The 27,122-nt window shown below is 37.1% G+C and overlaps 1 protein-coding gene across 1 annotated transcript; it reads left to right on the top strand.

Moving 5' to 3' along the window:
• Positions 1-169: 169 nt before the first annotated feature.
• LOC134824061 (lysophosphatidylserine lipase ABHD12-like) lies at positions 170-5,655 on the top strand. The gene is made up of 5 exons (XM_063835754.1): positions 170-2,499; positions 3,122-3,487; positions 3,665-3,734; positions 4,337-4,463; positions 4,629-5,655. Exons 2-5 carry the CDS (start codon positions 3,348-3,350, stop codon positions 5,261-5,263), a joined length of 972 nt encoding a protein of 323 aa, XP_063691824.1. The 5' UTR covers positions 170-2,499; positions 3,122-3,347; the 3' UTR covers positions 5,264-5,655.
• Positions 5,656-27,122: the final 21,467 nt, after the last annotated feature.

Genomic DNA, 27,122 nt, shown 5'->3' with positions numbered 1-27,122 from the left:
GTTATCTGCTTGTTTTGAGATCAAGTTGCAGACGCCAGTCTTATCTAGATCAGCTGTCTTATCAGCTAATTATCGGTATATTGCAGTGTTTGGTGATGGAATAATGACTGCAGGCTAGTGACGTGTATAATTTCAGCTGTTTATATTGCCTGCTCTTTGCGAAACCTTCAGTTGAGACATAAGTGATTGTGCTCTTACAGTTACAATCATTTGGTTGTCATCTCCATTTGAAATGCCATGGTTAGGTTATGTAATGTAACTTTGCTCTTATCTCATGTTGTCTGTGTGTGACTGCTGATCTGTCATACTATAGAAAACAACACTAATTAATCAAGATAAGAGTACAGCGCGTGCAACCTAGGTTAGATAATTTACTTCAGTAGAGCGTATAGTAGTAGTACAGTGCTAGTACACTATAATTCGCTGTCCGTACTGCTGTTGTACTTATACTATACCCATTATTATACCATATGTAATTTATTGTATGATGTGCGTGTATATACATCTTATTGTATTCTCTTGTATGATTGGAGCTGCATCCTTGTAGTGGTGTATATAGTCGAGTAGTTGTGTTCTTTGATATCTTCTTTAATCTTCAGTATTCTAGATTATCTGCAAGGCTGAAACGTGTAGCAGCTTCATTGATGTGATATTGATCTTTTAAAACTTTTACTGATTTGATAGCTTGTTCGGATGCGAGTGATTAAACAGAATCATCAGACTCATCTTAATTAGAAGAGCCTAATTCGTGGTGTTTTCAATCCTAATCCTTAGGATTTAAATTAGTTTTACTATTGTTTGTACAAATTAATTATACTAATTAGTTCTACTAAGTTAATGATAATGTACAATGTACATAATGTTAGGGATAGTAATATCCTGATGCAGCCGATAACTTGTATAGTTAGTTGTATAAAGGTTGCATTGTAGACCCATTATCTGTCAACGAGGGCAGTAATCGGTTGAGAATATCGGGGCATGTTTTCATCTGAACTGCTGGCAGTTCAGGCTTTAAATTTGCTGGCAATAAAGTAGTTAGATACCAGTGTTACAGTAGTTAGTTACCATTGTTACAGTATTTAGTTACCTGCAGTGTTTCAGTAGTTAGTTACCAGTGTAAGTGATATAACTACTGACCGCAGTGCAACTTATTTTCGCATGTATTTTCTTAAATAGATTATTACGCGGTCTGTATAATAAAGTTTAGTTTTTTAGTTTTGCCTTTGGTTTGAGAAATAAGATCAGACAGTAGCTACTTGTTAATGTATTAACTATTAGAGTATAAGTATATGTACATTGTACTAAGAGCAACAACTTGCGGGTGAACATTTTATGTCTCAAATCCCGACATATTATACATCGTTGGAAAGATCTCATTGAGTAGAGTCACATGGTACCAAGTTTTAGGCAAATAGCTGCTCCTAGCGAAAGTAGCAACTTGTTAATGTATAAACTATCAGTTGTTTAGACCTAAATGTTTATCGTGTAACCAACTAACCATCCAACTCGAATCAAATCGTCGATAAATAGCGCTGACGTCAAATGTCTTAAACTAGAGTAATTTGCTGAATAAAGTAACTGCTAACAACTGAATACTCTAACTCTCTAATACTTCATTAAACTGATAGGTGTGTAGCAAACTTTCTGACATTTCAGAATATCTGGTATTAATTTCCTGGCCGAGATAAATTGGTTCTCAGTTTGGTTTATCACTTTATCTGCTGTTTAATATTATGGTTTGCTGCTCAAGTTGCTCTCAAATTCCCCAAATAAATAATGACTTTCAGCTCTTGTCACCACCCCAAGCCACCACAGATTTATATATTTTCATATCTTTACCAGCAAATACTGCATGTATTTATTTAATGATAGTAAAATGTTTATTGATATTTACTGTTTGCGAACGCCGTAATTGTAAATAATTGTTTAATTAAACGATTGTTCAATTATTTACTTTATCTAATTAAACAATTGTTTTAATCAGACTACAGTTCATATCACAATATTACACCCCAATAGGTTGAAAATATTACACCCCAATAGGTTGACAATATTACACCCCAATAGGTTGACAATATTACACCCCAATAGGCTGACAATATTACACCCCAATAGGTTGACAATATTACACCCCAATAGGCTGACAATATTACACCCCAATAGGCTGACAGTATTACACCCCAATAGGTTGACAGTATTACACCCCAATAGGTTGACAATATTACACCCCAATAGGCTGACAATATTACACCCCAATAGGTTGACAATATTACACCCCAATAGGCTGACAATATTACACCCCAAAAGGTTGACAATATTACACCCCAATAGGTTGACAATATTACACCCCAATAGGTTGACAATATTACACCCCAATAGGTTGACAATATTACACCCCAATAGGTTGACAATATTACACCCCAATAGGTTGACAATATTACACCCCAATAGGTTGACAATATTACACCCCAATAGGTTGACAATATTACACCCCAATAGGTTGACAATTATTTACTTTATTTAATTAAACAATATTGTTTTAATCAGACTACAGTTCATATAACAACGTCACACCCCAATAGGTTGACAATATTACACCCCAATAGGTTGACAATATTACACCCCAATAGGTTGACAATATTACACCCCAATAGGTTGACAATATTACACCCCAATAGGTTGACAATATTACACCCCAATAGGTTGACAATATTACACCCCAATAGGTTGACAATATTACACCCCAATAGGTTGACAATATTACACCCCAATAGGTTGACAATATTACACCCCAATAGGTTGACAATATTACACCCCAATAGGTTGACAATATTACACCCCAATAGGTTAACAATATTACACCCCAATAGGTTGACAATATTACACCCCAATAGGTTGACAATATTACACCCCAATAGGTTGACAATATTACACCCCAATAGGTTGACAATATTACACCCCAATAGTTTGACAATATTACACCCCAATAGGTTGACAATATTACACCCCAATAGGTTGACAATTATTTACTTTATTTAATTAAACAATATTGTTTTAATCAGACTACAGTTCATATAACAACGTCACACCCCAATAGGTTGACAATATTACACCCCAATAGGTTGACAATATTACACCCCAATAGGTTGACAATATTACACCCCAATAGGTTGACAATATTACACCCCAATAGGTTGACAATATTACACTTCAATAGGTTGACAATATTACACCCCAATAGGTTGACAATATTACACCCCAATAGGTTGACAATATTACACCCCAATAGGTTGACAATATTACACCCCAATAGGTTGACAATATTACAGCGAGCTCTCTGATTGTCCATGATAGAGCTGGTCATACAGCTCCTCGTCACTCTCGCCCTCCTCTTCGTCACCGTTTTCTTTACTATCCCCTACATCTTCCTACATTGTAAAGCATTCAAGTACAGGTTCCTCTTCTCTGGTGTCATCAACTACCCCAGGTTAATGATTATTAATTAATTAGTTAATGATTATTAATTTTTAATTACTTATTGATAATTAAAATTAGAGCCCAGTGATTAGGGGATCTACTTATCGTTTGCTAGTTTGTGAAATTAAAATATTTTCTTGTGTTTGATCAATGTTTTTCCTCGCATAATAATTTTGCTTTTTCTCAGCAAACAAGACAAACATCTGAGTGATCCCTCCAAGTTTGGTCTAGAAAGGACAGCTAATCATGTTCTCGAGGTAAGGAGAAACTGACTCTGATGAAAAGTGGCATTACGACATATTCCTAATTAAACATTTAAATATCAAGATTTTATAAGATTCTTGCGCATTTCTGATAACTTTCACTTTATAAAGTTATAATTACCGAGGTTATTTTAGCATGTAGGAATACGGTCGCTCGTCGCTGTGGTCCAACATAAGGGCTGCACGACATAGGGGGAAATCTACCCTATATCTAGCGGCTAGCCCATTTCTAGGTCAATTAAATTCTACTGATGGATCACATCACTAATTATGTATGTCACTAATTGTATATATAGTATATACTTATATATTAATGCTTTTCATACAACGTTACAACAAAGTCTTCATGTTATGAATCCTGAGTTTGGACAGGTTATTTATACCCGTTGAAAATATTTCCATCACGTTACATGATTCTCAATAACTGAGTAGATTTGTAGTGTTGCAATTAGTTGAAAACTAATTATTAATTATTTGACCCTTTTTATGACGACCAGATTTATTCGGCTATATAAATACAAATAATGGAATTGATTAACTTGAGAAGTCCCGCCGTGAATGGGTAATTGTAATTAGTTTAAAACTGATATTTGCAGGTAGTAGACGAGGGGAGAAGTAGCAGAAAGCCAGGTAGATTGGGTTTATGGGTAGTGGAGCCGCTAGATGAGGCAGCTCGGCAGCAGGTTCTGATACTTTACTGTCATGGTGCTTCCAGCAACAGAGGTATATTAGTTTTCATTCAATTGGTTGATGTGCTTATATTTATACTCTTGATTATATTAGACAACGACAAAAAACAAGGCCCTTCGTCAAAAATTGTCCTTGAAAATATCGGCAACCTTACATCATCTTTCAATAAGAAGGAACATAAACATTGAATCATTTCAGGAAAGCCGCACCGAATAGAGTTCTACAAAGTATTCCAATCACTCGGCTACACAGTAGTAACATTTGACTACCGAGGGTTCGGGGACTCTAGAGGTTGTCGTGCTTCAGACGCTACAGTAGAAGCAGACTGTCGGCGAGTGTTGGAGTGGGCTGTCTCTCAGTTCCCTGACTATCAAGTCGTGGTTTGGGGTCACTCTCTTGGCAGTGGCATTTCCACAAAGTTCGTGCACGGTATACAGTCTGATAAGCTGGAATCCCTTCAGAAAGTTCGGGGTTTAATACTGGAATCTGCGTTTATAAGCGCTGAGGAAGCAGCTAAAAACTTCCCCGCTGCTAAATACTGGAACTACTTTAAGATTACCCGCGGTAGAATCCCCAAATCTATGGAGGGAATCTTTCCCACTGTCCGCCTCCTCCCTCAACTCCAACTACCTGTCTTTCTGGTACATGCAGTAGACGATAAGACCATTCCTCACCAGCATTCAGTAGTGCTGAGAAACACGTGCTCTGGGAATGGCAAACTTGATGTGCAGCTTCATTCTGCTGCTTCTGGTGAGCATAGGTTTGTGCATCAAGACAATGAGGCTATACTGGCTGCTCATCAGTTCATTCAGAAAATTAACATAACTTTTTGAGAGATCACAGAGTGGAACAGTTTTGTTGTGAATATTATTATTTGGATTGTTAAACAGACAATGTTTTGATGCTTATGATTACATTTTATTTTTAATTAAATTTTGCCAAAAATGACCAGTATAATAAATGGCTGATTTTAGTCGAATTCTACAGATGTGAATTAATTTTAATGCGTAGATGACGAATTATTTTGATTAGCAATGCCACAAAAATTAAATAAGGTATTATATCATTACTTAACAGTTAAGTTTACAGCTACAATATAACTATAGCTGATAATATTACAAAAGAAAAGAACCTAATTGGGACCCTTTCTATTATTATTCGTAATTACTATCCCTGTTTATAAATATTTATACTTATTTCAAAAAGAAAAACATTTGTTTTGTTCGCAAAGTGTACTCCGTTTTTGGGTCCTTCGTTTTAACAAAGAGATATTTCAGTTGAAACTTGCATTTCTTAAATTCAATAAATGAATTATGACCGACTAAAACGCTGGAATTGAACCAGTGTAGTTCCACTTCAGTTGGTGGGGGGGAAGGGGGGGGGGTTCCACTTCAGTTGGGGGTTCTACTTCAGTTGAAGGGGGGGGGGGGTTCCACTTCAGTTCGGGGGGGGGGGGGGGTTCTACGAGTCCCCTTTACTTTTAGCCCCCTTTTACTTAACTTCTCATGTAAGACTAAGTCAAATTTGGTTAATTTTATATTATTTACTATTATATAAATTGGACCAAAACCTACAATCATGGGTAGAGTGGACCGCTGCCAGTGTCTCTGATTTTTTCCAAACAAAAGGAAATGATATTAATTTGAAGAACCGGTTGCAAATGCAAATTGATACCGATAATGAAATCGGTAGCTCGAGCTTTTCTCATTCAATAGTATAAGCTTTATTACAATTCGTAAGCCGTGAATGAATGGGAAAAGCGTTACATATTTGCAAGTCAAAACAAACACATCGTATTAAGGGATATATTAGTATAGTTGTATATAGGTAAGAAAAGAGAAAGAGAAAGAGAAAGAGAAAGGGAAAGAGAAAGAGAAAGAGAAAGAGAAAAAGAAAGAGAAAGAGAAAGAGAAAGAGAAAGAGAAAAAGAAAGAGAAAGAGAAAGAGAAAGAGAAAGAGAAATAGCGTCTTGTTTACACCGAATACTCCAACATGCGAAAATCTAGAGTTACTACAGTAACCATATTAATTAATACCAGCTATAGCTTATAATCTAGCACTTCAAACTTCGCGCTCTAAACAATATTTAAACACACATAACCCCGGCATGCGCAGGGATTATATTTCAATTTTTCCCGCGACGCGCGGGAAAAATTTATAATAATTTCGAGTGCGAAGCACGAGGGATTATTATGAAAATAACCCCGACGTGCTTTAGCACGAGGGGTCATTTTAATATAACTTAAGCGTGCCGGTGTTATGTGTTATAAACCCCTCCGGGTTAGTGCTAGGACCAACAAATTTGACATTTTACTCTTAATTCTAGCCATATGAGATCAGTATGGAAAATATGAAATGGAATTGGGGACTACCAAATTGAAATAAATACAACTAAGGTACTATGACATTTGAAATTGGCGTTATATCTAAACATTATTCCTCAGTCAGAAGTACGTTGAATGAATATGAATATCGACATAAAGGGGCGTCGAGTTAAGCCTGGCAAGCGATAAAAGGTGTAGCTAATAATGATATCGTGTCATGAAGTTCATCAAAGTAGACGACTATAATACATGGCTTATATCAAACACGACAAAATTAACCGGACAAAATCAAATGTAACCGTCGAGACAAGTTCTGGAACTGGTCCTATTAATGTAAGAGTTTAAGTAATGTAAGCAGTGTGCTGGAGTTTTGCCAGCGCCTGCAATTAGACCGATACGTAGATCAAGTGTATTTATAGTTCTTACGTTAAGCCATAGGTCACGTGACATTTTTTACCAATGCGCGTCGTAGTAGTTAGTCACGTGATACACGTCATCAAAACACGTGACAGTGCGCAGTTGAAATTCTCATGGAATATCAAAACAAAACAAATCTTGTTGAGCCAAATTAGCGGGGCGGGATTATAGAAGTTGTGCCGGGGTTATTTATTCAGCGGGAAAAAACTAACAGCGGGAGGCGGGATTATCAGAATCTATTTAGCGGGAGCCGGGATTATCATAATCTTATTCTATCCCGGAGGGGTTTATAATGTAGTAATCTGAAATATGTATTATAATATGGGCTACCGGGATTCGGCTCTGAACTTTACTTAAACTTATCACCTTATTGACGATCGAATGACTCTCATTTTAACTTGACAAGACAACAAATTTACAAAATAAAAGTAGTTAAGTCTTTAAGTGTTTGTATCAAGAGAAAAAGCTGCAACTTGCACAATAATTGGAATACAGTGAACTTTAACCTGTACTCCTCCGAGAATACTGCTATAAAGGGACGGAATAGAAAATAAGGGGCGGCGTTATGTGTGTTATAATTAAGTAATTAGCATTGCACTAACGCAGATAAGAAACAGCTCTATCGACACACACACATTCCGCGTACACATTTTACAGTGTTAATGTTATAAGTCAGTTTGAGTGCGTGCACACTCGGCGGTTATATAGCGCGCTATCTTATTGGCCACCAAACAACACGTACGTGAGAACTGAGAAGCTCTGCTATTGGCTGGATCGACAACTGCTCAGGGTTACCATGGTTACCGTGTCATGGACTACTCGAACACGTGCGCGTGTGCCGTGTATGTGAATTGTGATATTGGTACCTTTTTACCGTTCTGCTGACTAGACTTTATTAAGGTGCACTTTCTGCTCGCTTATCACGTTCTGCAACATAACTTCCTTTATATTTCGTTATTTTACCTCTTTATACTTAATTAGTTAATTTGACTTAATGCTACTGGTAAAATCGAGTTTCTACATCAGTTACCTATATCAACTGCATTGTTAAATATTTGAATTACCTTTATCAATGATTGGGCGACATATATGTCCGACAGCATGAACCCCGACAGAACCCTCAGGGTCGTACTCTATACGACGCAGTTTCCTGACCCGCGGGAATATAATCGTGAGCACATTTACTGTACACTTAATCTTCTACAAGATAAAATATCATAACAAAAGATAAGCCTAGGACGCGGTTCGCCCTGTAGCGTGTGATTGGTCGGCCTAGCTCGTCACGTGACAGGGAGGAACATCACTTGATTGGTCAGTTTATCAAGTGTTAGCTCGGTGAGCGCCTGCTGTTTCTTTTTGTAGCCTAGTCTCATTTCTGTTTTTATCCCCTGATAATGGGCGGTCGCTTTTTGTTCCGTTTAATATCATCTGCGCTTTAAACTTTGATTTAATTTATTTTATCCCGTTCAAGCGTGTAATCAAAATCATCAAGCTTCCAACTATCACGTTACCTTGGTGACCGAGGCGTCTGCCTGTTCTGCCTATAATACCACTTGCGTTCTCTTCCGTTTAATATCGTCTGTGCTTTAAACTCGGATTTAATTTATTTAATCCTGTTTATAATGTGTGTAATCAAAATTATCACGCTTCCAACAATGAACTATCACGATTCACGAATTACCTTGGTGACCGAGGCGTCTGCCTGTTCTGCCTATACCACTTGTGTTTTCTTCCGTTTAATATCGTCTGTGCTTTAAACTCGGATTTAATTTATTTTATCCCATCCATTTATAGAAAAAAAATTGGATGTCTGCTATTTTTTGCCTTTTTGCCTTTTATTTTTCTAAATTATGTCTTGCAGGATCATGTTATCCAAGTCGTCAAGCCTTCAGCTGAGGAACTGTCTCCACTGCAGCGTACCTACTCAACTGCCATCATAATAAAGTAAGGTTTTGTAAGTTTCACTGTGCTGATTGGACAACATCTGTCCGACAGCAACATCTGTCCGACTCAGAAAATAGATTATTCGAACAATAGTTTAGGTCGGATCCTACCGTACGATTTTCTTGAAACTTTTCATAAAGTATGCAGGTGGTTATAGGACGGATAATCTATGTAAGTTTTTATACCTTGGTAATGAGCGGTTGCTTTCTGTTCCGTTTATCATCGTCTGTGCTTTAAACTCGGATTTGATTTATTGTATCCCATCCGTCTATAGAACTATAGAAAAACAAAATGGATGTCTGCTATTTCATGCCTTTTCCCCTTTTATTTTGCTAAATTATGTTTTGCAGGATCATGTCATCCAAGTCGTCAAGCCTCCAGCTGAAGATCTGTCTTTACTGCAGCAGACAGACAAGTGATATCACATCGTAAAAAGGTAAGGTTTGTGAGTTTATAGGTTTTACTGTCCCGCCCTGTCCCGTCAAGTCCTGTGTTGTCCCGTCCCGTCCCGTACCGTCATGTCCTGTCCTGTGCTATCCAGTGGTGTGGTGTGGTGTGGTGTGGTGTGGTGTGGCGTGGTGTGGTGTGGTGTGGTGTGGTGTGGTGTGGTGTGGTGTGGTGTGGTGTGGTGTGGTGTGGTGTGGTGTGGTGTGGTGTGGTGTGGTGTGGTGTGATTGCCCCGACGCCCCGACCTTTAATTTTTTCTTCATCGCATCGTAAAAAGGTAAGGTTTGTTTGTTTACTAGCTGTGTTTATTTTAAGTTTTACTGTCCCGTCCTGTCCTGTCATGTGGTGTGGTGTGGTGTGGTGTGGTGTGGTGTGGTGTGGTGTGGTGTGGTATGGTGTGGTGTGGTGTGGTGTGGGTGTGGTGTGGTGTGGTGTGGTGTGGTGTGGTGTGGTGTGGTGTGGTGTGGTGTGGTGTGGTGTGGTGTGGTGTACGTGTGGTGTGGTGTGGTATAGTGTGATTTTTATATCAATCAATTTTCATATAACCAATTTTAATTGACACGTTTCGCCAACCTATATCCATTTATTCACATTTTTAACTCAGGTTAAATCTACGCTCAACGTCCCAAGTGTTGAGTCATTTGATAGATTATGTCATTTTCCCTACATCATTCAGTACAAATTTCCTTTTTTATCTACAATTCATTCATACGTAAAAACTTCAATTTGAACAAAAAACAAATCTATCAAATGAGACGGTGAGGGACCTGTACGAAATGATTCAGATGTGTAATGTATGTATTTTTAGAAGCTAAAGTTGTTGGATCGTGTGCAAAGTTTCAGGGTGATAATTCTTAGACTCGATGTTCAGTACATTCTACTGAAAACCATTTTCGCAATACTTAATACGATTACTCATCACTCATAAACGCTGACCTTTAGCTTTGACCACTGACAAGCTTTCCCCCTGTGACCACGGGCCCCCTAGTCATCGTAATAAAGTAAGGTTACTGTCCCATGGTGTGGTGTTTGACACCAGAGAATACTAATTCACAACTTTTGTGTTTTTATAAAATTATTCTTAAAAAAAGCACTAACTTCAATAGCGAATATCTTCATGAAGAAGCAAGGTAGGAAAATTTTCTGACAGATTTCCAGAATAATGAGGTCTGATCGTCATCTTCTTACAGCGTTCGATGTCTGTGTGAAGGTAAAATGGTGATATCCTCTGGATCAGGCAGAGGTCGAGTGTTATCGGGATTATTTCTTTAGTAGTGGAACAGCAATTCTAAGGTAATGGGACTACTGCGGACCCTCTACCGGCCAAACCTTGTTAACAAAGCCGCAGTCAAGGTTCGGTGAACGGTAGTTAAAAGCGCTTAAGGCTTTAAGGGACATAAATCAAATTGGTAGAGCAACATCATGTAGTGGACGTCTTAAGAAATGAGGAGTAGGTAGAATGTTAGGTAGCTCCTTTATAAATCGTCTTTTTCTCCGATAATAAGTTGACATCAAGTCTTGAAAATTATTCGAGAAGAATCTCGAATAATTTAGTTGCAGCGGCTTTGTTAACAAGGTTTGGCCGGTAGAGGGTCCGCAGTAGTCCCATTACCTTAGTATTGCTGTTCCACTACTAAAGATTTTCAGAATGCTTGAACAATTATCCAACTCGAAAATTTCTTCAGATTTTGAATAAAATTACTCCTTAATCAGTTAATGGAGTTGAATTGATTTGAAAAGTTATTGTTTTGTCAAAAATCAAGATTTAAAAACGCTTAATTTGATGACGTCATCAAGTGCAGTGATGATGACGTTAAATTATTTTTTGATATAATGTAAACTTAAGTGTAAACGATTATCTTCAAGACATATTCGTACTTTTGAATCTACTGACACTTTAATGTAAGCTACAATTGACAGCCAAAGCGTCTATAAATCTATAATACATACCTACCTATATCACGATAATCTGTTGTGAAACAGGCGTTCCAGAAAACCCACTTCCACCCTGAAAAGTTTCAGATCTCTAACTCAATTTTAACATGGTTTTTAAGGCACCTAAATATGGCGATTTTGGGTTTTTACCGAATTTCGTATAACTGTATAAGTGTATAACATGCTGGCGCGTATATTTTGCGCAAATTTCTTAAAAACCTCAACATAACTATTTCCTATTCCTGAATTAGAATTAGAATGTTTTGAACTTAAATATACTGGCTGAACTACTTTCGATGAGTCTTAACAGAGTTTTAAATACTGTACAGACATGGGTTAAAAACAACGGTCTTAAACTTAATGTAGGAAAAACTAAATACATGATATTCACTAACAGATTACCAGAGGATATAAATATTAGTATAGAAGGACAGCGACTAGTGAAAAGTGAACATGAACGATTTTTAGGTGTCATTATTGACTCAAAACTTAGCTGGAGCCTGCACATTAAACAGTTAAAAACTAAAATATCCAGAAATGCAGGCGTAATGATGAAACTTAAAAGTTCCATTCCGAATAAAGCTCAAAAAATGCTATACAATAGTTTAATTCAATCTCACCTGTATTACTGCACTACTGCTTGGGGTACCAAATCTTTAAATTCCATTCAGTCTTTATTCTCTGCTCAAAAGAAAGCTATTCGCGCCACTGATTCAGAATATCATAACTATTTTTACGACAAAGAAAAACGTAAACTACCATCTCACACAAAATCCATCTTCAACAAAATAGGAATTTTGGCTCTTCCTAATCTCATTGCTAAAAGCTGTCTAACTTTGATGCACAAGGTTTATATGGGAGTAGCACCATCGAGTATCTGTAGTATATTTGAAAAATCACCGCTTAGACAAACGGAAAGGAGAAATCCAAAGTATTTTGAAATTAAGTTCAACAGATTACGGATCACCGATTATAGCATCTCTAACGTAGGACCACGATTATATATAACAACACGATAAACGAAATAAATAAAATCCTTCCCTTCAACGTACCTAAGTTACAAGATAAGTTTATTAATTCATACAAGGACAACATTGTACGTTACTTACTGGACAAACAAAAACTTGACCTAGAAAACCTTTCGTGGACGGACAAGAACTTTGTCCTTTACAACTTTTAAACAAAATATTAGCAAAATATAACAGCTGTAAGAATCCTAAACGTTAGTGCAGTCAAATAAATGAACTGCGATAATGCATTTGACAGTCAGTCACTGCAATTTATTCTGAAACTTATTTTTCAATTTTCACTGCCACCCTAAGGCTTATCTTGCCTACACATTTTTTGAAACGAAATTCCTTGCGCACCGCGTACTAAAATTACTTGGATTTCTACCGCTTTGATAAATGACTACAAGAAGATGGGGAGTTAATATTGTTGATTTATATAATATAGATTATTTATTCTTTAGTGTAGATTAACTTTATTTTTATATATTTTACCAAGTGTGAAAATCACCATACGTTATTGATATTTTTGAAATATTTAATGATAAATTGATATAATAATAAATGATTGTAATATTTTTATTGCGGCACATGCCACCCCTTCGCGGGTTTACTACTACTACTACTACTAATGCCTGAAAAACAATATAGGGGATATAATAGTATAGGGGGTAAATAATATTGTGAATATAAGAGCGACGGTCATGCTTGCCAGCATTGTGATACTATATAAATACTACCTAACAGTTCTACGAGTCCCACCCCCCAACCATTTGTCTATTAGTTAACTTCTCATAATATAAGATTTGGTTCATTTCATACCCCTCCCTTAAGTTAGTTTACAGAGATTATGCGTAAATAATCAATTATTAATTAATTATATATTCAATATTCAGGTGCAAAACTCACACAATAATAGTAATCATACTACTATAGTAAATTTCTCCTCCCCCACGACTGGCATAGTACGTTATAATTGAGCGTTAATTTAAGTGATCAGCTCCATAATCACCTTGTACGTAAAATAAGTGATCATCTTGTTGAACTTGAAGCTCATTATTGGTAAGCTGACACGTGGAGACAACTAGTGTTTGTATTAACACTACTTTAGTAGACTCTTCAAAGTAAGAAAGAAGTGTTACCGCTGGACTCTGTGTGTAGTGTGATTGTAATTAGTGTCATTTGTGAGGCTGTCACACGGGTTTTATTCAATGTACCTACTCACTAGTACTCGTTTAATATTTTAATACACGGTCATTTTATTGATCTAATTATATACCGTCTTCTTTCAAAATATGTAAACATAAAGTTTAATTGATCAAGATTTCTGCTAGACATTTTGCTGTTGCACAGTAGTGCCACAGTACTGCCACAGTACTGGGTACTGGCACAGTACTGCCACAGTACTGCCACAGTACTGGGTACTGCCACAGTACTGCCACAGTACTGGGTACTGCCACAGTACTGCCACAGTACTGGGTACTGCCACAGTACTGCCACAGTACTGCCACAGTACTGCCACAGTACTGGGTACTGCCACAGTACTGCCACAGTACTGGGTACTGCCACAGTACTGCCACAGTACTGCCACAGTACTGGGTACTGCCACAGTACTGCCGTCTGCCACAGTACTGGGTACTGCCACAGTACTGCCACAGTACTGGGTACTGCCACAGTACTGCCACAGTACTGGGTACTGGCACAGTAGTGCCACAGTACTGCCACAGTACTGGGTACTGGCACAGTACTGCCACAGTACTGGGTACTGGCACAGTACTGCCACAGTACTGGGTACTGGCACAGTACTGCCACAGTACTGGGTACTGGCACAGTACTGCCACAGTATAACTGTTACAACAACACTTGAAAATAAAGCGCGATATATCTACATGAGGATATATAATATTGTGGAAGAAATCTTCCTTTCTAATAAAGCACGTACCGTGAAATGAATCGTACTACTAAAGTATATTATATCAACAACTCAGCTGATCTAACCTCTCAGATCAGATCAAACAGAATACTGTGGAATTAATTTGATCACTAGATTAAAAAGTAGCTAGGTGCAATAATAACAGATAAATTAGTTCGGCACGTGCATTACTTCATAGTAGAGAGTAGTCATGTGTTAGATATAAACACGTGGTAGTTGATATAAATCACTGCACGTGCAGGTAGTTGTTTTGATAACGGAGAACTGAGTGGATTTCGAAGCTAAGAAGTGTGACCATGTGACCGGTCACCTAGGAGCCTGACTGATTTAGGGCCGATAAATATACTTTTCCATTTCCTAGAGCGATTGTTGAGTTCTTGGTGCATTAAATGATTTGAGGATATCATTTCTGTATTCAATACCTTTAACTCTACTATATATAGTAACACTATATAACACTACAGCACTACTATATATAGTAGTGTTAAAACAAATAATTTGAGATAAAGATGAATGTGGGGGTATCTCCCTGAAACATAATGCGCTGTTCTTAAAAATTGCCCAATTCATTTCAACCTGATATTGTGCTCCTTACTTGGACGACTCGAGAAACGACACTCAGCTAAATCAGTAAATATTTGCGACTCCGAAATTCGTTGACAATCTCAGAGATTAAAGCAGCTTTTATTAATATCATAACATTATTCAATTTTTCAAGAAATGTTTCTTTAATCGATGTCAGTTAGAAATTTCTTAGAGGTATATTAATTAGTGAAATAGAGTAATGATAAGCGACATTATTTGACTAGGTTGTGCTGCAAAACCGAATTGAAAGATTAGTGTAAGGATATTAGTTTATTTTCAAATACAATCATTACAATTCCCTGTGACATCGACATCGTGAATTCCATTTTATAATATTAGTTAACGTTAGTTTTTCTGAAATTTACATAAGCTCAATTAGATTTAACAGTTGTGCCGATTGAAAAACCTTCAAATCAATCGCTGATTTTAACATTTAACATCTCATAACTCGCACATAGCATTATCACAGTGCTGGCAAGCACGACCGGTGCATTTATTGTGGGTATACTATGTACCCCCTTTACTATTATACCCCCTTTACTATTATACCCTCTTTGGTACACGTTACAAGCCTCTTTCGTGCACGCGAAGCGTGCACTCCGGCCGGAGGCGGCGGCCGAAGGCCGCCGCCTCCGGCAGGAGTTTTTCAGGCATTAAGACTCATCGGAAGTCGTTCAGCAGATTTATTTTTAGTTCAAAACATTCTAATTTGGTGTCAAAGATGACAGGAATAAAAAATAGTTATGTTGAGATTTTTAAGAAATTTGCATAAAATACTCGCCAGCACTGTTATACGAAATTCGGTAAAAAACCCAAAATCGCCATATTCAGGTGCCTTAAAAACCATGTTAAAATCGAGTTAGAGATCTGAAATTTTTCAGGGCGTCTAGACGTTGACCAAATCGACTGCAAAAAAAGTTTCAGGTTTCAGGAACATCGGGAAGTGGGTTTTCTAGAACCCCTGTTTTACGACAGATTGTCGTGACATAGATAGATATACATATATATTCAGGGATAGACGCTTTGCCAGTCAATTATAGGCTACATTCAGGTGTCTGTAGATTTGTACCTATAAAAGATACAGCTATTTCCGACCACAGGTCTTAAAGATAATCGTTTACACTTCAGTTTCAATTATATCAAAAAATAATTTAACGTCATCATCACCACTTGATGACGTCATCAAATTAAGTGTTTTTAAAACTTTATTTTTGACAAAATAACAACTTTTCAAACTGATTTTACACCATTAAGGAGTAATTTTATTCAAAATCTGAGGAGATTTTCATCTTAGATAATTGTTCAAGCATTCTGAAAATCTACCGGAAAGTTTTTCTAGCTTGCTCCTTCATAAAGATATTCGTCATTGAAGTTTGTGCTTTTTTGAAGAATTATTTTATAAAAACGTCAATTTTGCGATTTAGTATTCTCTGGTGTTGGGCCATGCCTTGGGTTGTGGAGCTCAGTTCTGCTTCCTATAGATATAAATTGTGCATTAGGCTAGTTTTAAAGTTAAAAATCGAAAAGTTGCACACGTGGGGACACGCCCAAATTGATAAAAAATTGCTAAAATCACTGAAAATTGCTGTTTTCGTCATTTTATGTCAACTTTAGAGTGCCGTTGTGATAACAGTTCTTCTTGAAATACTTTGAAACTTTGCATGCTTATCAAGCTATATATACAACAATTACATGCAAAATTTTACGGCGATTCAATATTGGATGCGCACGCAACGTCCGCTCAAAGTTTGCACGTGCGAAAGGTGAGAATTTTGCTCATTTGTGATTTCCAACAAATTCTGCTTTGCCACGACAGTTTAATGTCATTATAAATGAATTTAATGCCAACTTGAATGAGTATTAAGTGGCATATTCAGTCAGTGATCGACCGATATGCTTACCTAAACACAAGGAAATGTTTTTAAAGGAAAAATTTCGAAATTGTTGAAACTTCCTCCTTATTAATGAAGATATCAGTTTATATTTCGACTTTATAAAGTACCCTGACATTATAATCAAAAAGAGATGATATTTGACCAAAACCCATAATCATGGGTAGAGTGGACCGCTGCCAGTGTCTCTCTTTCCCAAACAAAAGGAAATGATATTAATTTGATTGACCGTTCTCAAATGCAAAATGATACCGAGAATGAAATCGGTCGCTCGCTTTTCCCATTCATTTACAATTGTAATAGATTAAGATGAACTACCCAAAGGCAGCTGTACTCAGCAATAAAGATTCAATAAACTTCAGCTAATTCAATAAGTAATAACTACCACCCTTACCCCGAAATACTAGGTATCGACCCGAACGCAACCCAAAGAGATTTTTACAGCATCTGATTGATGTACCTAATCAATCGAAACTTATTACAATTCGTAAGCCGTGAATGAATGGGAAAAGCGAGCGACCGATTTCATTCTCGGTATCATTTTGCATTTGAGAACGGTCAATCAAATTAATATCATTTCCTTTTGTTTGGGAAAGAGAGACACTGGCAGCGGTCCACTCTACCCATGATTATGGGTTTTGGTCAAATAGCATTATAACAGTTATGTGTAATCCTTTTAGCCTGCAGCAGCTAGTGAGGTTACTGGGCCGCGCTCAGTCTGTCATTCCGCCTAATCTCTATTTATAAACATGATAGCCTGAGGTCCCCAGGTAACTAGTGAGGCAGCAGCTAGCTGAATACAAAGATTACGATGCTATCAAAGGATTAGCTGTAGACAGACCTTTTAGCCTTTTTAGGTTTATCATGAGATTTGTAGGGCACTTAGGGTAAAATTCACTGCCCATTTTTGAGTGGTCCAGCTGTAGTTTGTTTATTATTATTCTGTATGATTTAAATTGTCATCAGATTTTATTCCCATCTTCCAGATTTTGTGGCAATTCGGAACTTAAATGAAGTGCAAGGTATACAAAATTAATTGTTGCGATTTTTGCACCTATTTTTGTTCTACTTACTCCAAAATTACAACAGCGTTCAACACTAATAAGGAAATTGTGATCCTAATTACCTTGAAATTTGAATACCTTAATCGTAATTCGAGCACTACCACAATGAGTTCTAGTCAAGTTACCACATTTTTCACATTCCAATCCACCATCCACAAATAATCAGTTTATAAGTTTCAATTTCATACAGTTTCCACTCTCACCATGATCTAAGGTGCCTGCTGGCGTCTTTGACAAACAGGGATTGCTTAAACAAGTTTCAATTTGTCCCTAAATTTGTCATTTTGTTTACTTTATTAGAGCTCGTATAACCCTGCTACTAGTCTGATCTCACGTTATTGTCGAGGCTGTATTAATATAGGGTACTGCAACTCTTACTGATTAGTCAGCCGTCTGCAGGCACAACACAATATGCTCGAATGACTTAACTTTGATCTCTAAATATAAGGTAAAGTAACGTAATGTAATGCAATATAATAAAATAACGTAATATAACGTAATATAATGCAATATAATAAAGTAACGTAAAATATTTGCAGCGCCGCGACAAGCTAAAGTACAACCAATACCTATTGTGTGATCTGGATAATATGATAGTGTGATCACTATATTATTGCTTTGTTGGTGCGAACTAATGATCGGACTACCTTGATCGAATTTTGCCAGTATCTCAGAGCTTCTGTAACGAAAGGGGAATTTGATGGGAATTAACTTGTAGTCAATACAACCATTCGTCCATTGAATACTAACTATGTTACAATTATTAACATTTCCTTGCATATTCACTATCATTACATAATGGTGATATTATTTGTAATTTTGCTTGTGCACTTTATTTTATTGATCCACGAAAAATTGCTCAACATGCAACTATCTCTAATTTGCTAATAATTATACTTCAACCAGCATATTTTCACTGAACCATAAGAATGTTATTGTTAACATTTTCTCCAGCTGGAGTGGGAATAGTGTTGGAACCGGCCCCATAAGGTGCCCCATAAGGTGCCCCATAAGGTGCCCCATAAGGTGCCCCATAAGGTGCCTCATAAGGTGCCCCATAAGGTGCCCCATAAGGTGCCCCATAAGGTGCCCCATAAGGTGCCCCATAAGGTGCCCCATAAGGTGCCCCATAAGGTGCCCCATAAGGCGCCCCATAAGGTGCCCCATAAGGTGCCCCATAAGGTGCCCCATAAGGTGCCCCATAAGGTGCCTCATAAGGTGCCCCATAAGGTGCCCCATGAGGTGCCCCATAAGGTGCCCCATGAGGTGCCCCATGAGGTGCCCCATAAGGTGCCCCATAAGGTGCCCCATAAGGTGCCCCATAAGGTGCCCCATAAGGTGCCCCATAAGGTGCCCCATAAGGTGCCTCACAAGGTGCCCCACAAGGTGCCCCACAAGGTGCCCCATAAGGTGCCCCATAAGGTGCCCCATAAGGTGCCCCATAAGGTGCCCCATAAGGTGCCCCATAAGGTGCCCCATGAGGTGCCCCATAAGGTGCCCCATAAGATACTGATATCCACACAGAAATGCAGTACTTACCCTCAAAAAAACAATCAAAGAATAAAAAGCATTTCGAGACTAATGACAGATCCGCCCCCCTTCAAAGATAATCTATACAACAAAAGCAACATTTAAAGTTGTCTACCCTAATGTATACCCTTAGTGGTCTGCCACAAACAGTCTATCCATGAGTTGGGTCTTTAGAGGAAATTTTAACATGGATCTTAGGTTGTAGCAGTGGTAGAACTCATAACATTACTTTTTATTTAATAAGTTTTTTTCCTCATGTAGCATGTCATTTTATTGCAAAATGATTGGGTAAGTTTGATAAAATGCAGTCTTCAACGCCATTGCAAGAATACAGCATTTAGTTCTAGACTTCAGTGAGACTGTGTTCACTTATTAACGCTTGAATTTGTCTGACTTTAAGGGGGCATACACCAAACCTGTCCAACCCAAATGACCTCATAGGCAGTTCAGTGACCATCTAGCGCACCGTTTCCACACCAAAAAAATATTTTGAGAATAGTGAATACCACAGTAAACCTGCTTATTCTGTTATAAATATTCTTTTATCTTTTTGTATTATATAATCCCGTGTTACACTATTCTATTATTAGTTGTACTTACATATTATCAGTGTCCTTAGTTGCCTTTAATACCACTAGGACCTGCAGGCTGCTGGGTCCATGCCAATATAGAGTAATTCTTATTACCTGGATAATTAATTACCTAGTAATTACCTAGTAATTACCTAGTAATTACCTAGTAATTACCTAGTAATTACCTAGTAATTCTTGGAACCTTATCTAACGGAACACTTTGTAGTTGCTTATAAAACTACTCCGGATTTAGCTTCAGCATCAGCCGGGATTCTATACCAATGTTTATTCCATGTTAAATACCAAATATGTTCACTGTGCTAGACTCATTATGCAAATAATATACTATTGTGTGTCCATGAAAGCAAACAGGTTTTGTATTATCTTATTATCGTGCTTAGCCCGGATATGAATAAATTTTACGTTTCAACAATAATCATCGATTTAATGAATAACATTCCTTATATTGTCGTTATTTTGAAGCTCATTTTACGTGAACAATTTCCAACTTCTTTTGTTTTGCTCCCTCGTCAATATTCTAATATTGTCCGCTGAAGTTATCCACTGTATATCTGATTGTACTATCTTTCATTTCTTTTTCATTTCTTGTTTGTTTGTTTATTTATAGAACTCGCCCCAATCTCGTATCGGAAACTGACGAAACTCAATTTTGAGTGTGAATACGGGTGGTACCTGCAAGAGTGTTTATTAGGCATTTGGAGTTCCGTTTTCATTTTTTACCTAACATGTAATGCTTGGGCTAGTAGAAAAGTAGGTATGATGTAGCACTGGGGTTCAAAAAGGGTCATTGTAAGCCTCCAGCGTAATGGTCCTAAGTCTCTGCCTCATGCGGTGCCTGTCAGCATCTATTAATATTGTTGAATAAAGAGATTTGAATATAATATTTGTTTTATTCTGAGTTTATATTTTTTCAATGGACATTGCTCCACAAGTTCATTAAAAGAAAAAACTATTGCTTTATTAACCTTCGTGAGAAAAATAAGGTTTGAATTAAATTATCTGTTCGAAAATTATGTTTAATTAAGTAAATGACCGTGTAACAACATGTCATGATGACTATTGACTAATGACTTGAGACTGCAAAATAAAAATGAAACGTCAGCCGATAATTATAGTATCCGTAGTATATCATAATTTATTCATTCCTGTTTTTTGAACGTTGTTGATTATGTTTACATAACTTAACAATACACAGAACATACAGAACTAGTGCTTGAAGTATCAAGCACTAGGCTGATCTGTACGGTATTCTCGACTGAGCGGTCACGCTGCAACAACATGAAGCTTCATGATTAGAAGTTTGAGCTCCTGAATCATCTCCACGACAGAAAGAGCCACTTTTCTGAACTCCCTTTTTACGTGGAAACTCTACTTTACAAGGTCTACAGCGAGAACTAGTGCTTGTTGATTATGTTTACATAACTTTACAGTACACACAGAACTAGTGCTTGTTGATTATGTTGATAGTGCTTGAAGTATCAAAATCCCAACAGCATTCCACGCGTAATCTCAACAATTTTAACTAATAAAGCAGAAGTTATTATGATATCCATCAGGCATTCCACGTTTAACATTTAGACAGTTTAAACCATGTACCACAACTGCTAAATCATAGTATCATCAGGCGAATTGCCACAACTTTTGGGAAGCCATTTAATGACAATAACACAGTGAGAAATATTTAATTGAATAATTGATGTTCAAATTATGACAGCTAATTGAATAATTGATGTTCAAATTATGACAAAGCTACAGATGTTGCACATGAAATTTGTTCAGACTAAGATTTCTCTGTTGTTGATTTTGAATTAGTTCCATGTCTCACATCAATACTATGGTACTTATAACGATGTTGTCTGCTCATATTGTCGCACTAGTATTAATACAATAGCAAATAAGAGGGATTGGCGTGCCACACCCACTGTAATTAATTAAATTTGACGAAACTTTCAAGAAATCTAAGTTTGACCCATATCTATAATCTCTGAAATTTCTGTGAAATTCTAAGAAGAATTACGTGAGTTATTAAAGGGTTGCGTGTGGGCAGTTACTTCTGGGCCACCCTGTAACTTTATAACAATGTTGTCTGCACATGTTTTATATCACACTGTCGCATGCTAGTATGCACCTTTCTTGGGTCAGCTTCAATTGGGATGTACGAAGTTGTTATAATGCGTTAATGTAGGTCAAGAGAGCAAGAGTGAGAACCTAAGGACCAAAGTCTAAATAACAGGGCCATTGAAAATTCAGTCTTAAATCTTTTAATTTTAGCCATGACTGACTGCTTCAATAGACAAGAAAAAAGAACAAACTGTGATGATATTAGGAATAGTTCCTTGAAACGGCCGAGGGATCTCGAATATAGATTGTCTCCTACATTTTATATACGCTGTGTTCGGAAAAGGAACAAATCCAATACGCATTTTAGGATTTTAACTATCAAACTATGAAATAAAACGTAAGCAGATCAGAGTTATTGATTTGATAGAATAGTACTATATTATGCTCAACGAGAACACACGAAGGGAAGTCATTGGTATACAATTACAAGTCCATAAAAGGGTGATGTCATCATTCAGCCTTTGAAATTTGGAGAACAAACCCGAAGCAACATTAAACATACTAAACTATAAAATACATTTTTGAACTATGATAAACGTAAGTGAACCCTGGGTGACGTCATCATAACCATGTGTGACATCATCACGAGTCAAAATGGCCGTTGAACAGCCGACTCCATGGTACGGGGGTTGGAATGTGTTAATTCAGTTTCAGTATCCGACTAATACCCACCATTGAATTATTGGACACTCTCCATTACTGTGATAGTTTGAAATTACATTTACAACCCCTCAAAAGACAGCTTTGAGAATTTAAGATGTATGTTTTGACATTTTGGGTGCAGGGGGTGCGTGAAGTGGTTGTACCGTGGTCTGAGTGCGGTAAACATTTGTTCTTTTCAGTTGTTCTGTTCTGTTCTGTGCAGTGCGCTAGACATTCGTAATTCGTATAATTCGTTTCTGTTGTTTTCATTCGTCAGTTTCATAGATACAGTAATATTTCCATTTTAAGGTTTGTAAATGTTGAATCAGTCAACCCAAAATAGCAAAGTTGCCAATTCTGGAATAATCACATTGAGCCTAATTTTCTTTTATCCTATAAGGAAAAACAATCTTTTGATTTTTGGTAGCACTCTTACACATTCAGATCCAGGTTTATTGTCACATTATACCCATACTAACGCAAATTATGTCTCATCTCGGTCTATAATCCCAGGTCTACACCACGCATGTTTACTATAACACATGCGGGTCATAATCGTGATCATTTTTTCAAAAGCCAATTTTGTCAAGAGGCTATTATAACACACAGAACGCCGGCACGGAGGTATTTATAACCATTCTTGAGTTTGTCTTGGTGTGTGATGATTAAAGTCTATTTCTAAATTGACCGTGAATAGAATATATGCAGAGAATTCATGGTAACATACATGGTGTTGGATTGTTTGGTAGTTTGGTGGTTTATTTACAATTTTACGCCCTTATACCTTACATTTTTTGTGAAACTTGGTTTCGAGACCAACAAACTAGGACCGGTGACCGAAATTTTGAGGGGGTCCCGGACCCCAACCGCCAAACGGTGCCGACGGGACAGCCACGCCCATATTTAATCCAAAGTAGCCAAATAAATTAAGATATAGTCCGGCTTTAATAGGCTCACTATGTTAATGTAGTTAATTGTGAAATTCAGAAAATCAATGTTAGTGTACAATGGTGGTGGTGGTGGATATATAGGGGTTTATTCAAATCCTTTATTCAAATAGTGGTTTATTAAAATCCTTACCTCCTTGCACCATTGTGATAGGTAATACTTTATTGATACTGTATAAGTGTATAGAGTTACAGACTACTGACTATGCCAATGGCTGCTCAAAGTCTCATTTGGTAAGGAAAAACCAATTTTCTTTTGGTGGATAATTTTTAATGTCCTTTAGTACTTTAGTACCTACCCAGAATATTATAAAGATTTGACATATATTTACCCTTCTTTATTTGATTTCAGCGAGTAAGAAATAAACGAATATTGCATAAACCATCAAAAGACTTCGTCATTATTGCTCCGATTTGGTCCCTCTGCTCTTAAATGATTTAAATCTGACGCCAATGAAACTATCAAAGGTTCAAAATGCAATTTTAGTCAAACGTTCATTTTAATGTTTCATAACACGTTCGGAAGACTAAACAGGTGTTTATTTCTTGAGATGTAAGAAATTAAGAAGAATTAATTATATTTGTGGTGTCTATTTAATGAGTTAATACGCTGAATTTTTGACACCAGATATAAGCACCCAAAAGTGTAATTCGCTGTCTTGAATTACCATTGAAATCCTCCTTTTGCTACAAAAGGCAGTTGATGCAGAGAATGTTTCAAAATTGGAACGGTTATACAAAATGTTATGCAATTATGTCGCAGATGTTGTGAATGACATCCGAATAGAAGTCTTCTCAATCTTACATCAGCTGGTCTAAAGGCAGTCTGTCGCTTTTATATATGCTTCCTTGATTTCTTCAGTTCTTTTAATTGTTGGAAGCAGCATATTGCAGGTTCGCATGCCCTAATTTTTTGAAATTGGATGCTGCTTGACGTAATTGAAAACGTCTAAAAAGTTTGCTTTGCAAAGTTATTTCCAGACTAAACTCATAATAGAGTTCAAATTACTTTTTTCTCTGAATTTTTCCCTAAAAAAGTTTGCCCAGTAAAAAATTTACATAAGACAGCCAAAATTCCTAATTATCTTTCTTCGGGCATTCCTTTCTGATTTGATCAATTGGCCCGGCGCATATTTTACTTTCTGACGCACATTCTAATTCAACACTCACCTTAGTGAGCAGCGAAAAAAATGTGTCTTTTAATTTTGACCAAAAATAGTTTATTTAATTATATTACTATTAAATTTAAAACAGTTGAACATTTTTGAGGCCTTTCTCCAGATCACACTCACACAAAAATCGGATACACTTTGAATCCCGATACAATATACATGCATGACCCATCATCTGATCATCATTTCACAGGAGTGCATCCCCGTTAAAGACCCTGAATTAAATGCTAAAAGAAACACCTGTCTCACATTCTCTCATTCTCTCTCATTCTCTCTCTCTCTCTCTCTCTCTCTCTCTCTATCTCTCTCTCTCTCTCTCTCTCTCTCTCTCTCTCTCTCTCTCTCTCTCTCTCTCTCTCTCTCTCTCTCTCTCTCTCTCTCTCTCTCTCTATCTCTCTCTCTCTCTCTCTCTCTCTCTCTCTCTCTCTCTCTCTCTCTCTCTCTCTCTCTCTCTCTCTCTCTCTCTCTCTCTCTCTCTCTCTCTCTCTCTCTCTCTCTCTCTCTCTCTCTCTCTCTCTCTCTCTCTCTCTCTCTCCCTCTCCCTCTCCCTCTCCCTCTCCCTCTCTCTCTCTCTCTCTCTCTCTCTCTCTCTCTCTCTCTCTCTCTCTCTCTCTCTCTCTCTCTCTCTCTCTCTCTCTCTCTCTCTCTCTCTCTCTCTCTCTCTCTCTCTCTCTCTCTCTCTCACCCCCACTTGCTCTGTAATTACCCCCTAATTGTCAGTCCTGGCTAGAAAGTATGTTGTAAGTGCCTGCATTTACATAGCAGCTGTCGGACAGTAACATGGTTCCAAAATTGGAATTTCTCAAATTGGATCAATTAATTAATTGCTCAAATTCTGCCAGCATAATATGATCTAGCTCAGTAATTACTTTTTAATTTTCAACCTTTCTCCATCCTGACATTGTAAATGCCTGTATTTACATGGCAGGTGTCTGTTACTATTATAACGAGGAGTTGGAATTTCAGCTTTGGAACCGACCACATCGGAGGTGTGTATTATCGTGATGTTCAGGATCTGGTTTAAAATGGTATTATTTCTTCATTTCTGACTGATTAATGTATTCTTTCATTAGAACAATTTTCCGTGCTGTGGCTTTTGGTTGTTACAGTTTTAAAAGCTCTATTCACAGCAGTTATCATTTAGTGTACAATGCACTAATTGGCTTCCAATCATCTCATTAAATAAATTGAACGATTACATGATCTTGTTTTGCACCAATTTCAATATCTAATTGTCAAACATCAGTGACCATGAGTGTTGTTGCTGTTTCCACAACCTTGTTACTCGTCAACTGATCATATGAAGAAACTCGGTCGTGCACTTGTTTTTTTTAAGCTTTCGTTACCAACAAACCATCGTACCATTTCATTTTTTAAACATCCACCAAATAAATTGGAGCATGCCACATGCAACTGGTAAATCTCTGTCAGTATTCCACTCATATAAACATGCAAAAGTGCACTGAATGAAGACAGGTGTATAAAATAAAGGAGCATGCTGTAATACCTACAGTATTACTATTAGCCGCACTACAGTAAAAGTGCAATGACTGGAGGATAATTAAGGCAGAGTTCCTTTTGTTACATCATGGTTGCAAAACCGAGGCTTTTAGTACCATGCTGTAGTGGAGGGGCCCCGGTTTTTCCCTCCTTAATACTATTTATATTCTTTTATTATGGTTACTATTTTTTCCATAATGATATTTTGTATACCCAGTCGGCTCAGTTATTTGTTTAGGTGCGGGCCTTGCTTGCTGGCCCCTAGTTTGGGCAGGTCTGACTTATATAATATATATATATATATATTTCATGGCTGGACTTCTACACAATAAAAGAAAGCGGTTGTGATTAGATCGTCGAAAGTCTTTGCATCATTTATTTACATCAATTCTGAGAAATTATATCATTAAAGTAACTACAACAAATACGAATCATATACAATTGAGAATAAATACAAACTAAAAGCAGTGGGAAAATCTGATGAACTGAAATTTAAAAATATATATATAACATTACCATGCTGAGAGGCCCTGCATTGCTATTTGTAATTTGTATACAATTTAATCCTTACATGCTCATTTATAAAGATTAAGGAGCGGTGCATTATATTCGATACTTACTTATAGAATGACTTTCTGC

The sequence above is a fragment of the Bolinopsis microptera genome, chromosome 12 (assembly GCF_026151205.1).
Source record: "Bolinopsis microptera isolate Bmic1 chromosome 12, MBARI_Bmic_1.0, whole genome shotgun sequence".
In the NCBI taxonomy this organism is placed as follows: Eukaryota; Metazoa; Ctenophora; class Tentaculata; order Lobata; family Bolinopsidae; genus Bolinopsis; species Bolinopsis microptera.
Note: the sequence above shows the minus strand (reverse complement) of the source record. Positions and strands in the feature narration are given on the sequence as shown.